The 13466-nt window shown below is 43.0% G+C and overlaps 1 protein-coding gene across 1 annotated transcript in view; it reads right to left on the bottom strand.

Annotated features, from left to right (window-relative positions):
* Nucleotides 1–5361: 5361 nt before the first annotated feature.
* prss12 (serine protease 12) overlaps nt 5362–13466 on the bottom strand; it is a 130847-nt gene continuing 122742 nt past the window's right edge. Inside the window, 2 exon segments of the mRNA XM_034188402.1 lie at nt 5362–5868; nt 9496–9791. Coding sequence (XP_034044293.1) covers nt 5516–5868; nt 9496–9791 — 649 coding nt within the window. The 3' untranslated portion in view covers nt 5362–5515.

Genomic DNA, 13466 nt, shown 5'->3' with positions numbered 1-13466 from the left:
GGCTTCTCCTGTCTCTCCTGCACTTTTCTGCTCTGGGTGTGAAATGTTTAGTTATTCCTCGGCCTCCTTTAGCAGTAACGGTACTTGTAATAAGTGTAGCCTATTCGTAGCTTTGGAGGCCAGGCTGGGCGAATTGGAGACTCGGCTCCGCACCGTGGAAAATTCTACAGCTAGCCAGGCCCCTGTAGTCGGTGCGGACCAAGGTAGCTTAGCCGTCGTTAGTTCCCCCCTGGCAGAACCCGAGCAGCCGGGAAAGCAGGCTGACTGGGTGACTGTGAGGAGGAAGCGTAGCCCTAAACAGAAGCCCCGTGTACACCGCCAACCCGTCACATCTCTAACCATTTTTCCCCACTCGACCGACACACCCGCCGAGGATCAAACTCTGGTTATTGGCGACTCTGTTTTGAGAAATGTGAAGTTAGCGACACCAGCAACCATAGTCAATTGTCTTCCGGGGGCCAGAGCAGGCGACATTGAAGGAAATTTGAAACTGCTGGCTAAGGCTAAGCGTAAATTTGGTAAGACTGTAATTCACGTCGGCAGTAATGACACCCGGTTACGCCAATCGGAGGTCACTAAAATTAACATTAAATCGGTGTGTAACTTTGCAAAAACAATGTCGGACTCTGTAGTTTTCTCTGGGCCCCTCCCCAATCGGACCGGGAGTGACATGTTTAGCCGCATGTTCTCCTTGAATTGCTGGCTGTCTGAGTGGTGTCCCAAAAATGAGGGTGGGCTTCATAGATAATTGGCAAAGCTTCTGGGGAAAGCCTGGTCTTGTTAGGAGAGACGGCATCCATCCCACTTTGGATGGAGCAGCTCTCATTTCTAGAAATCTGGCCAATTTTCTTAAATCCTCCAAACCGTGACTATCCAGGGTTGGGACCAGGAAGCAGAGTTGTAGTCTTACACACCTCTCTGCAGCTTCTCTCCCCCCTGCCATCCCCTCATTACCCCATCCCTGTAGAGACGGTGCCTGCTCCCAGACTACCAATAACCAGCAAAAATCTATTTAAGCATAAAAATTCAAAAAGAAAAAATAATATAGCACCTTCAACTGCACCACAGACTAAAACAGTTAAATGTGGTCTATTAAACATTAGGTCTCTCTCTTCTAAGTCCCTGTTGGTAAATGATATAATAATTGATCAACATATTGATTTATTCTGCCTAACAGAAACCTGGTTACAGCAGGATTAATATGTTAGTTTAAATGAGTCAACACCCCCGAGTCACACTAACTGTCAGAATGCTCGTAGCACGGGCCGGGGCGGAGGATTAGCAGCAATCTTCCATTCCAGCTTATTAATTAATCAAAAACCCAGACAGAGCTTTAATTCATTTGAAAGCTTGTCTCTTAGTCTTGTCCATCCAAATTGGAAGTCCCAAAAACCAGTTTATTTGTTATTATCTATCGTCCACCTGGTCGTTACTGTGAGTTTCTCTGTGAATTTTCAGACCTTTTGTCTGACTTAGTGCTTAGCTCAGATAAGATAATTATAGTGGGCGATTTTAACATCCACACAGATGCTGAGAATGACAGCCTCAAACACTGCATTTAATCTATCATTAGACTCTATTGGCTTTGCTCAAAAGTAAATGAGTCCACCCACCACTTTAATCATATCTTAGATCTTGTTCTGACTATGGTATGGAAATAGAAGACTTAACAGTATTCCCTGAAAACTCCCTTCTGTCTGATCATTTCTTAATAACATTTACATTTACTCTGATGGACTACCCAGCAGTGGGGAATAAGTTTCATTACACTAGAAGTCTTTCAGAAAGCGCTGTAACTAGGTTTAAGGATATGATTCCTTCTTTATGTTCTCTAATGCCATATACCAACACAGTGCAGAGTAGCTACCTAAACTCTGTAAGTGAGATAGAGTATCTCGTCAATAGTTTTACATCCTCATTGAAGACAACTTTGGATGCTGTAGCTCCTCTGAAAAAGAGAGCTTTAAATCAGAAGTGTCTGACTCCGTGGTATAACTCACAAACTCGTAGCTTAAAGCAGATAACCCGTAAGTTGGAGAGGGAAATGGCGTCTCACTAATTTAGAAGATCTTCACTTAGCCTGGAAAAAGAGTCTGTTGCTCTATAAAAAGCCCTCCGTAAAGCTAGGACATCTTTCTACTCATCACTAATTGAAGAAAATAAGAACAACCCCAGGTTTCTTTTCAGCACTGTAGCCAGGCTGACAAAGAGTCAGAGCTCTATTGAGCTGAGTATTCCATTAACTTTAACTAGTAATGACTTCATGACTTTCTTTGCTAACAAAATTTTAACTATTAGAGAAAAAATTACTCATAACCATCCCAAAGACGTATCGTTATCTTTGGCTGCTTTCAGTGATGCCGGTATTTGGTTAGACTCTTTCTCTCCGATTGTTCTGTCTGAGTTATTTTCATTAGTTACTTCATCCAAACCATCAACATGTTTATTAGACCCCATTCCTACCAGGCTGCTCAGGAAGCCCTACCGTTATTTATATGCTTCGATCTAAATATGATCAATCTATCTTTGTTAGTTGGCTATGTACCACAGGCTTTTAAGGTGGCAGTAATTAAACCATTACTTAAAAAGCCATCACTTGACCCAGCTATCTTAGCTAATTATAGGCCAATCTCCAACCTTCCTTTTCTCTCAAAAATTCTTGAAAGGGTAGTTGTAAAACAGCTAACTGATCATCTGCAGAGGAATGGTCTATTTGAAGAGTTTCAGTCAGGTTTTAGAATTCATCATAGTACAGAAACAGCATTAGTGAAGGTTACAAGTGATCTTATGGCCTCGGACAGTGGACTCATCTCTGTGCTTGTTCTGTTAGACCTCAGTGCTGCTTTTGATACTGTTGACCATAAAATTTTATTACAGAGATTAGAGCATGCCATAGGTATTAAAGGCACTGCGCTGCGGTGGTTTGAATCATATTTGTCTAATAGATTACAATTTGTTCATGTAAATGTGGAATCTTCTTCACAGACTAAAGTTAATTATGGAGTTCCACAAGGTTCTGTGCTAGGACCAATTTTATTCACTTTATACATGCTTCCCTTAGGCAGTATTATTAGATGATATTGCTTAAATTTTCATTGTTACGCAGATGATACCCAGCTTTATCTATCCATGAAGCCAGAGGACACACACCAATTAGCTAAACTGCAGGATTGTCTTACAGACATAAAGACATGGATGACCTCTAATTTCCTGCTTTTAAACTCAGATAAAACTGAAGTTATTGTACTTGGCCCCACAAATCTTAGAAACATGGTGTCTAACCAGATCCTTACTCTGGATGGCATTACCCTGACCTCTAGTAATACTGTGAGAAATCTTGGAGTCATTTTTGATCAGGATATGTCATTCAAAGCGCATATTAAACAAATATGTAGGACTGCTTTTCTGCATTTACGCAATATCTCTAAAATCAGAAAGGTCTTGTCTCAGAGTGATGCTGAAAAACTAATTCATGCATTTATTTCCTCTAGGCTGGACTATTGTAATTCATTATTATCAGGTTGTCCTAAAAGTTCCCTAAAAAGCCTTCAGTTAATTCAAAATGCTGCAGCTAGAGTACTGACGGGGACTAGAAGGAGAGAGCATATCTCACCCATATTGGCCTCTCTTCATTGGCTTCCTGTTAATTCTAGAATAGAATTTAAAATTCTTCTTCTTACTTATAAGGTTTTGAATAATCAGGTCCCATCTTATATTAGGGACCTCGTAGTACCATATCACCCCAATAGAGCGCTTCGCTCTCAGACTGCAGGCTTACTTGTAGTTCCTAGGGTTTGTAAGAGTAGAATGGGAGGCAGAGCCTTCAGCTTTCAGGCTCCTCTCCTGTGGAACCAGCTCCCAATTCAGATCAGGGAGACAGACACCCTCTCTACTTTTAAGATTAGGCTTAAAACTTTCCTTTTTGCTAAAGCTTATAGTTAGGGCTGGATCAGGTGACCCTGAACCATCCCTTAGTTATGCTGCTATAGACGTAGACTGCTGGGGGGTTCCCATGATGCACTGTTTCTTTCTCTTTTTGCTCTGTATGCACCACTCTGCATTTAATCATTAGTGATCGATCTCTGCTCCCCTCCACAGCATGTCTTTTTCCTGGTTCTCTCCCTCAGCCCCAACCAGTCCCAGCAGAAGACTGCCCCTCCCTGAGCCTGGTTCTGCTGGAGGTTTCTTCCTGTTAAAAGGGAGTTTTTCCTTCCCACTGTAGCCAAGTGCTTGCTCACAGGGGGTCGTTTTGACCGTTGGGGTTTTACATAATTATTGTATGGCCTTGCCTTACAATATAAAGCGCCTTGGGGCAACTGTTTGTTGTGATTTGGCGCTATATAAAAAAATTGATTGATTGAATTGAATTGATTAATTCCCTTTTTCCACTGACCAGCAAAATGCCTGCCAAAAGCACGCCTTTCTCCTTGAAAATCAGAACACTGTATGACTGGGCTCCAGAGCCGTTGCCTGTGAAAGGAATGTTGATTTCACTACTATAAACCTTCAGTGCCTCCATCCCAGCCCTGGACTGACACATGTGGCTTATTCACCAATTTTTATTTATTTATTCATTTATTTATTTTCCAACAGCTCATTTTATTGTGGTCTTTTATTGTAATCCAAGACACATCAGTGAAAGAATCACTGTTTCACAACCAGCCAGGTGGATGGATTATACTGGCAAAGATCACTTGCTTGCCAACAAATTTGTGAACAAAATCAGAGAGAAATAAGCCTTTTGTGTGTATAGAATAAATAGTATATCTTTTACTTCATCTCGTGCAAAATTCAGGCAGACATGAAAGTGTTGAATTGATACATTGGCTGAGAACATTTCATTTGAGCAAATGTCTGTAAATATGACTACATCATGCTGTAAGTACATCAAGGGTTCTTCAAATCATGCCATCCCTGTTTGCATGAGTGCATGCATTCATACTTTTTTAATGGCAGTGGCTATCTGTACATAACTGCATTGATAATACAAAATTCTGCCCATAAGTAGTATTTCTGACTGGTCAGTCTAGGTCACATGACTGTGACGATGTGCACCTTTACTTTTCTATCCACATTATTAATATCCCTACATACAGATAGCCACTTTATTTTTAATACCGTGGTCCCTTTTCAGCAATTGCATTGACATGTTTGGCAATCCATTTACAACAGCTGCTTGAAAAAGCATACATATGATTTCATTCTTTCTATTAAAACACATATCTTTATCACACAAAAAGGTACATTACAGCTGCTGATTGAGATGACGCATCCCAAACCTTATTGTTCAATGAAGTATTAAGTCATTAACGTAAGTGCTGATGACTCCAGTGAGAGACGAGACATGCTTTCCTCCCCTCAAAGCAGATCCCAGGAGAAAAAGCCCAGCAGTGCGTTGTCTTATGAAACTGAAGTCACATTACAGTTTACTTAACCAGGTACTCAGGTCAGGTTACTCAGGACTGGTGTATAGCAGTCACCTGATTAATGAAGCCATCTTCTGTTAGGCAGTCTGTTAAAGTCTGTCAGTCCACTCATATGGCTTTTTCTCTTTTCTGTCCTGTGAACCGATTATTTTGTGTATCCACGAGATGAAAGCAGAGACTTTGGTGTACACACCTGGAGACTGTTGTGTCCTACAGGCATGACCCCAGGACGTGACCCCATAAACCACCCAACCCCCCCCTGGTCGCTCACACACCAACGGACCACCACTGTCACCCCGGCAACTGTCCACGCGCCTGTTGGGATGGATGCTGCCGGCACAGAGCATGCGGCTGGTGAAAGCCCTGTGGTAATGCTGCTGGCAGTGACGGCGTGGCAGCAGAGCGAGGGGGGCCTGCTGGAGGGTCTTGGAGTATGACCGGCCTGGAGAAACAGAAAAGTTCAAGTTTAGAATGACTTATATGCAACGTTCAAAGACATCTGTAAATATTACAGGTCAAAGGCCAGGCGTAAAAGTGGAGGGAGCTGCAGAGGTTTAAGTGAGACCAGCCCCAAAACTCTTCTGCTGCCTTTTAATAACGATGTGTGTTCTCTGTGAGCGTGTATGAATCAAACACAAATAAATTTTTACTCAAATGTGTGGGATATGAAGCACTTTTTGATGTTCCGGATAGAATCTGTCAGTGGTACACTTGGTGGGAACTGACTGTTTACAGATGTGCATGTTCAGCTGTTTGTTGGAATTCCAATTGTTCAATAAAAAGACAAGCGAGACAATGGAGAGCCTCATACTGGCTCATCGTGTACGCAGTTTGGAATGGAACAGTATGATGGAAACATTTCTTCCAGAGTGACACGATGTGGTTTGGATTATTTAGGAGACTAGCACAGAGCAGGCAGATCAGTGATTAAGGGATTTGAACTGTTCAGTTCCCACGCTACCTGTCTTTGTCCTTGGACAAGCGACTTAGAGCCTGATTTACTATGATCGCACATAACAGGCACTAAATTGTGTGGCTGGTGCACATTGGGTTGGAATGTTTTGCAAGAATAATTAGGGTAATTAACAGGTGGTGGCAACATGATGATGAGGATTCTGTGTTTGTTCATGACCATAAATGCAAAATGAAATTCAACCAGCCACTTTCAGGTCTGCACCACATAAGAAACACTTCCTTCAACTTCCCCCTGTGTCTGTGTGGCTTTCCTCAATCAAAACCATGCTTATTTAGGGTCTGCTCCTTTCTCTGTCCTAGTCCAAGGCAGTTTCTCTACATCTGGAGTTGGTCCCCAGGCACCAGACTGTGACTGCTCACTGATCCTAGTGGTTGGATTGTGTCTAACTGTAATTAGGATGGGTTAAATGCAGAGGAGAAATTTCATTGTATGTAGGTAGTATAATGGGTCCTTCTTCTTCTTAACAGGCATCCCATCTAGAGAGAGTTGTAGATTGTCATCTGCCTCATTATACAGAATCCAGAGATAAGCACCAGCATCAATGGGCCTTTCTTCTTCCGCACTTTTCCATGAAAACCCCCGTAACGCAGGGACGGGATCAGTCCAGCGGTCCTTGCGCGGTCATGAAACTGCATCAACCAAGGACAAAGTAACATAGGTTTCCCAAAAATACTGCAACATTTCCTCTCATGGGGCTGGCTTGGTGGTTAGTGCTGTTGCATCAAAGGAAGTGGTTCTGGGATCGCTTCCCAACTGGTCCTTTTGGTGTGGCATTCTCCTTGTGTTTGCATGGGTTCCCTCTGGTTTCGTCCCAATTCCAAAAAAAATGAAGGTGAGGTGAAGTAGAAACTTTAAATTTACCCTAAGTGTGAATGTGTTTTTCCGTCTGGACTGTCTGGCCCCCTGCAACCCTTAAATGGAATAAGTGGGTACAGAAAATGAATGAATTTCCTTTCATCCAGACCCACTTTTGAAATAATGGAATGTGCCCTAGGCCAAGCCTGATATTTCCACAAATGTATGTAGGTTATGAAAATATTTAATGCATTGACTGCTTTTATCTAACTAGTGTTTTTGATATCATGTGTGGGGTTTTTTCTAAGTATTGATGTGTGTACTTATGTGGCAGATTTTTTTTTTTTTTTTTCTATCAGCTACTGAGTGAGGAATTGGACTGTCTGGGTTTGTGAATGTGCTGGATCAAAAGTAAGATCCAGGCTTTCAGTCACTTCCTAGACTCAGCCAACAGAAGTGTATCTGTATGCGATGAAAGTGTTGAACTTTGGAGAGACATTCACTTGTCTTGGCAGTGATGTTCATGTCTCTGGGTCTCCCTGGAAAGTGCTTATAGAGTGATTAGGTCACTGGAAAGAGGTGATTGTCATTGCCAATACATTTGCAAGAGAACAAACGACCAAGTCTTTAGAACCCCGGTGCTTCCCATCTTCCTGTACAGTTGGGAGACTTAGATTCTAAATAGTGACCTAAATGAATAACTGGATGTCTTTGATACTACATCTCTTCAGAGGGTTATTGAGTACTGCTGGGATGACTTTGTGTCAAACAAACAGTTGCTTAGGAAGATTCAGATGAGGAGCGTCACTTGCATGATAACAGAACACCAGCAACAACATACTGGACGTGTGGTATATTTATCTGGGCATCATCCAACAGGCAGGTGCCTCAGGGTTGAGGACTCCAGCAGGTGCAGAAAGCCCACAAAGGGACCCACTTTCACCTGGCTGTGGCAGATAAATGGCTACTTTCAAGAAGTGGAGATCAATCAATCAATCAATCAATTTTTTTATATAGCGCCAAATCACAACAAACAGTTGCCCCAAGGCGCTTTATATTGTAAGGCAAGGCCATACAATAATTATGTAAAACCCCAACGGTCAAAACGACCCCCTGTGAGCAAGCACTTGGCTACAGTGGGAAGGAAAAACTCCCTTTTAACAGGAAGAAACCTCCAGCAGAACCAGGCTCAGGGAGGGGCAGTCTTCTGCTGGGACTGGTTGGGGCTGAGGGAGAGAACCAGGAAAAAGACATGCTGTGGAGGGGAGCAGAGATCGAACACTAATGATTAAATGCAGAGTGGTGCATACAGAGCAAAAAGAGAAAGAAACAGTGCATCATGGGAACCCCCCAGCAGTCTACATCTATAGCAGCATAACTAAGGGATGGTTCAGGGTCACCTGATCCAGCCCTAACTATAAGCTTTAGCAAAAAGGAAAGTTTTAAGCCTAATCTTAAAAGTAGAGAGGGTGTCTGTCTCCCTGATCTGAATTGGGAGCTGGTTCCACAGGAGAGGAGCCTGAAAGCTGAAGGCTCTGCCTCCCATTCTACTCTTACAAACCCTAGGAACTACAAGTAAGCCTGCAGTCTGAGAGCGAAGCGCTCTATTGGGGTGATATGGTACTACGAGGTCCCTAAGATAAGATGGGACCTGATTATTCAAAACCTTATAAGTAAGAAGAAGAATTTTAAATTCTATTCTAGAATTAACAGGAAGCCAATGAAGAGAGGCCAATATGGGTGAGATATGCCCAGATGGACTGGTTGTCTACTTGATTGCTGCCATCCAGGACCGAAGATGGTTTCATTGTGTGGTGAACACAGTGGTTCAATGGACCAGCTCATTTTCCCAGATCAGACCTCTCTCCTTTGAAATACAAATGTTTAATTTCATTGAAGCTTTATTTAACCAGGTTAGTCCCACTGTGATTGAGATCTCTTTTGCAAGGGAGACCTGGAAAATTCTAAAGTTTCCAATGGAGGAAACCCATGCAAACGGGGAGAACATGCAAACTCCACACAGAAAGACCACAGGTGAGAATTGAACCCATGATCTTCTTGCTGTGAGGCAACAGTGCTAACCACTAATCCACCGTGCTGCCATGTTACTTAAATTTAGTCTTGAATTTATTTTTTATTTTATTTTATAAACAAGTAGCAGTGTCACGATGGCTTCTCAAATTTATTCCAGTGTCTTTTCAAATTTCAAGGTCTTCGAGTCCTAGGGTCACCATACTGTTTCAAACACATACACACCCACCCAACCACACACCCACACACACATACACACACACTCACCTGTGTCACCCCAACCAGTGATGTGACAGTTGTTAGCTTGTTTGAGCACCCTCTCTTTTCTCAGCGGAAGACAGGCAGGAAGGACATGTCGGTTGAAATACACACACTCTCCTGGCATCTGACCCACTGCTCTCGGTGCCAGACCGACCAAGGCCAAGTCATAATCATTACTATGGGAGCGGTAATTTGGATGTAGGACAATGCGTTCGACACCATACTCTTCTTCATTTTCCTCAGGGACCAGTGAGTGATAGTCACCGACTCTAACTTTGTACAGTTTAGTGTTATTTCCATACCTGCACAGAGAACAGACAGATGAAGACAGGGGGACTGCTTTAAAAAAAAACGTTTGTATTTATCAGTGATCAAGTGGGTTGTAACACAATCTTTAATTGAAAGAGAAACACCTTTATAGTAGGAATGAAACTGGGCGAGGAACAACAATGATCTAATAATAAGGTCAAGTTGCTAGAAAGTAAAAAAAATTCTTAAGCCCCTTGTACACCGGGCTTGCATACAGTTGCGTTGTGATGCGTATGGAGTACGCTGAAAAATTGTGCAGTTTTGGCGTATTCCCCGTGTACGCTGTTACGTACATATGCGATTGTGTGTGGTTGCGTTCCTAGTCTTGCTTTCAGTTGATTACTGCCATGTATGCAGCCCTTGCCGCTATTTTTCTGCCTCTTTTTCTGTCCACTTTTTTTTTTTGTGCTCCATTCTAAAAATGGTACTTGAACAGCACTCATGTTTCCAGATGTACAGCGGGAGAGAAGCTGCTGTCTCGTCACGGCTGCGTTGTTGCATGCAGGGAGAGAGAGAGAGAGAGAGAGAGAGAGAGAGAGAGAGAGAGAGAGAGAGAGAGAGAGAGAGAGAGAAAAGAGAGAGAGAGAGAGAAAGAAACCTTGCATGCAGAGGGAGAAGTTGGCTCCATGATGCTACAGACTGACACAGGGATGAATTTGATACATTGGAAAAAGTCAGAAGACAGTATTTCCAGGAGTTAATGGACTTTTTATTTAACTTGTCACAATCTTAAGAGAACTGGAGGAAGTGAGAGCAAAGCAGAGATGCATCTGGTGGTCGCGCGCGTCATCCGTCCATGAGGAGTGAACAGTGGACATGTCCTCTTGCTAGCCATCTGTCCGTGAAGAGTTAACCTGGACGTGGACATGTCCTCTGAACATGGAAGCTTGGCTCGCCTCTTCTTCCGTGGTTTTGAAGCTTCACTGCCAGCTAAGTCCAGCAGGATGAATAAAGTCTATCAATCCAGGTTTGTACTGTTGAAAGGATTTTTCACCCTGGCGTGTAGAATTGCATGTAGAATTGCGAAGGCTTGCTGTACAGTAGCGCAGTGCTGTGTAGATTTACATACAGTTGCGGTGTGTTGTGTAGACTTGCATAAAAATGGGTACTTTCTGCGTCCAGTGCTCTACACCGAAAGAAATTAAACATGTTTAATTTTTTGCATCCACCTTGCGTAGCTCTCAGCATACTGCTGCGTAGGGGAGCAAAAACTCAGCGGGGCGTAGAGCCGCTTAACTCGGCGTAGTCAGTACGCAGCAATACGCAACTCTACATTGGCCCTGGTGTGATAGGGGCTGTACACTGTGTCAACACTGAGTACCACAAGACACAAGGTGGTCTTGCTACCTCATCACAGTCTCTCACATATAGAAATTTAAATGCGGACAAATGTTTTGAGATGTCATGCCCAAGATCTTCAGGCAATGCAGAGCACTGTTGATACTGTTAACCCAAGTTAACTGAGTGCTGTAGACACAATGATGAAACATGTTAATTGCTGCCATTGGCTTATACATGGCAGAAACCATTAGAACGCCGGTATTTGAGAGATTTACTGACACTTAAAATCCCCTGAACTAGCATGCAGAAAAATCCCAGCAGGTACTTCAGCCTGTAAACTGCAAATCTGAAAAGTCTGGCTGTAACAGAAAACAACCTGACTGCTGCAATGCCAGCAAGTGGTAATAAGATGAGAGTACTATGTCTATTTATTAACGAAAGGTCCTGATTACCCTCTAGTGCCAGATTCTCTTGTGTCATCTTAAGTCAAGTCACCCAGTGTTTGTTTACCATGTCTTCCTTCCTGTTGTCTGTTCTCTGCCTGCCTCGGAACTACAGATGAGGACAAAATTATTATTATTATTATTATTATAAAATTATTATTATTTGTTTCTGTGTGCAAGGTAAAATAATGTAAGCATCCAAAATAAAACTAGGATGTTTAGAAATGCTGTGTTGAAAAAATCTTTCCTTTGTTAAAAAAGCACTTTCATAGGGGGCTAATACATTTGACCTCATCTGTATGTGTCTGCCTCAGGCTTAGTAATCTTGTCCACATCTCTGCTATCTGACATCTGGCTGCCCCTGACTGCCATCTTTTCCTTAAGCCCCTTTCACACGGGCGTATTCATAGAGCTGCGTATTGCAGCACTGTCTTTCATTTAAATACGCCCGAAATGCGTGCATACTCAGCCTTTTTCCGTGTTCGTAGATCTGATGCAGCTGCATGTGTTCGCTTTTTAATGTGTGCACACAGTCGCGTGTACCTTGCAGCTATTTAAAACCAGTTCACTCCTGCCGGCTGTGCAGAACACATCACTGCACTTGGAAAACAGTGGACTGTATCTTGAGGTTTTACAGTTTCAATACTGCCACGTATGTAGCCAAAGCTGATATTTTCTGCCTCTGTGGACGTGCGCTCTATTCTCTATTGCACGGTGTGGTGCACATCAGAAACAGTCATTTAACATTATTAATATTATTATTATTTTTTTATTATTATTATTATTTTTTGTCTTGGTGGATCATTTTCATTGTGTACAGATGCTGCTGAGTCTGGCTGTGGTAAAAGCTGCGGTGAATGAAGTGCTGTGACTCGTTAAACTTTTAAACCTCCGGTTGCTCTGATCAGGTCCAGTGATGTGATCAGACCTGATCGATCAGGTTGTGTGATGATCGCACCGACATGCAGCGACGAGGCTTTTAATTTAAAGAGTCACAGCTCTTTTCAGGTTTGATCAGACCTGATCGATCAGGGCATTTGATGAGTGCACAGACATGCAGCGAGTGCGCTTTTATTTTAAAGTCACAGGTTTGATCAGACACACACAGAGAGAGAGAGAGAGGGAGAGAGAGAGAGAGAGAGAGAGAGAGAGAGAGAGAGAGAGAGAGAGAGTGTGAGGGAGTGAGGGAGAGGGCGCGAGAGAGAGAGCGACCGACCTGCTGTTTCTGGAATTCTGACTTCCCTGTTCTGATCACACGCAGGCGCTGTGGGCTGTGTGATTATGTTCTCATGTTCTCAGCTGATTCCTCTGGATTCACGCACTCAGTTTTTGGTTGTGTACAGGAGCGCCATGTTGCACAGACTTGCATGCGGTAATGCTGTGCTGCGCCGACCTACTTAAAACTGTTTCCAGCGCTCTACGCTGAAGAAAATTAAACATGTTAAATTTCTACGCGTGTAGCCCTCAACATACTGCTGTGCAGGGACCAAAAACTCGACGTTGAGCTGCTAAAAGTGGGCGGACAGCTGCTCAACTCGGCGTAGACGATACGCCACAATGAGCAGCTCTACGAATACGCCAATGTGAAAGGGGCTTTAGCTCCTGAAGCCCTGTCAGTCCTGGAGTTTATGGTTCCATGTCTGTCTGCTTCTATCAACAAAACCCCACAGCTTCAAGTGAGGTCGTCTCTTATCTTGAGGTCGTTCACTCGCAAACCTTACAGAATTTGAATCTCTCTTGTGAACCTTAACCTCTCTCTGTCACCAGTCTCCGGTTGAGCCTCTGAAGTTCAGTTTAAACACTTCCTTCTGGGTGTTTCTGGTCTGATGTCCATCCCTTGACTTAACCAAGTAAAAGTGGCTGTAAAAGTAATGATCTGTATTAAACATAATCCTTATATTTAGTTTGTCCAATTACTTTTAGGCTCTAAAAATGGAGTGACTA

This window comes from Thalassophryne amazonica, chromosome 15 (assembly GCF_902500255.1).
Source record: "Thalassophryne amazonica chromosome 15, fThaAma1.1, whole genome shotgun sequence".
NCBI lineage: Eukaryota > Metazoa > Chordata > Actinopteri > Batrachoidiformes > Batrachoididae > Thalassophryne > Thalassophryne amazonica.
The sequence above is the reverse complement of the archived record's forward strand: the minus strand, read 5'-3'. Positions and strand labels throughout refer to the sequence as shown.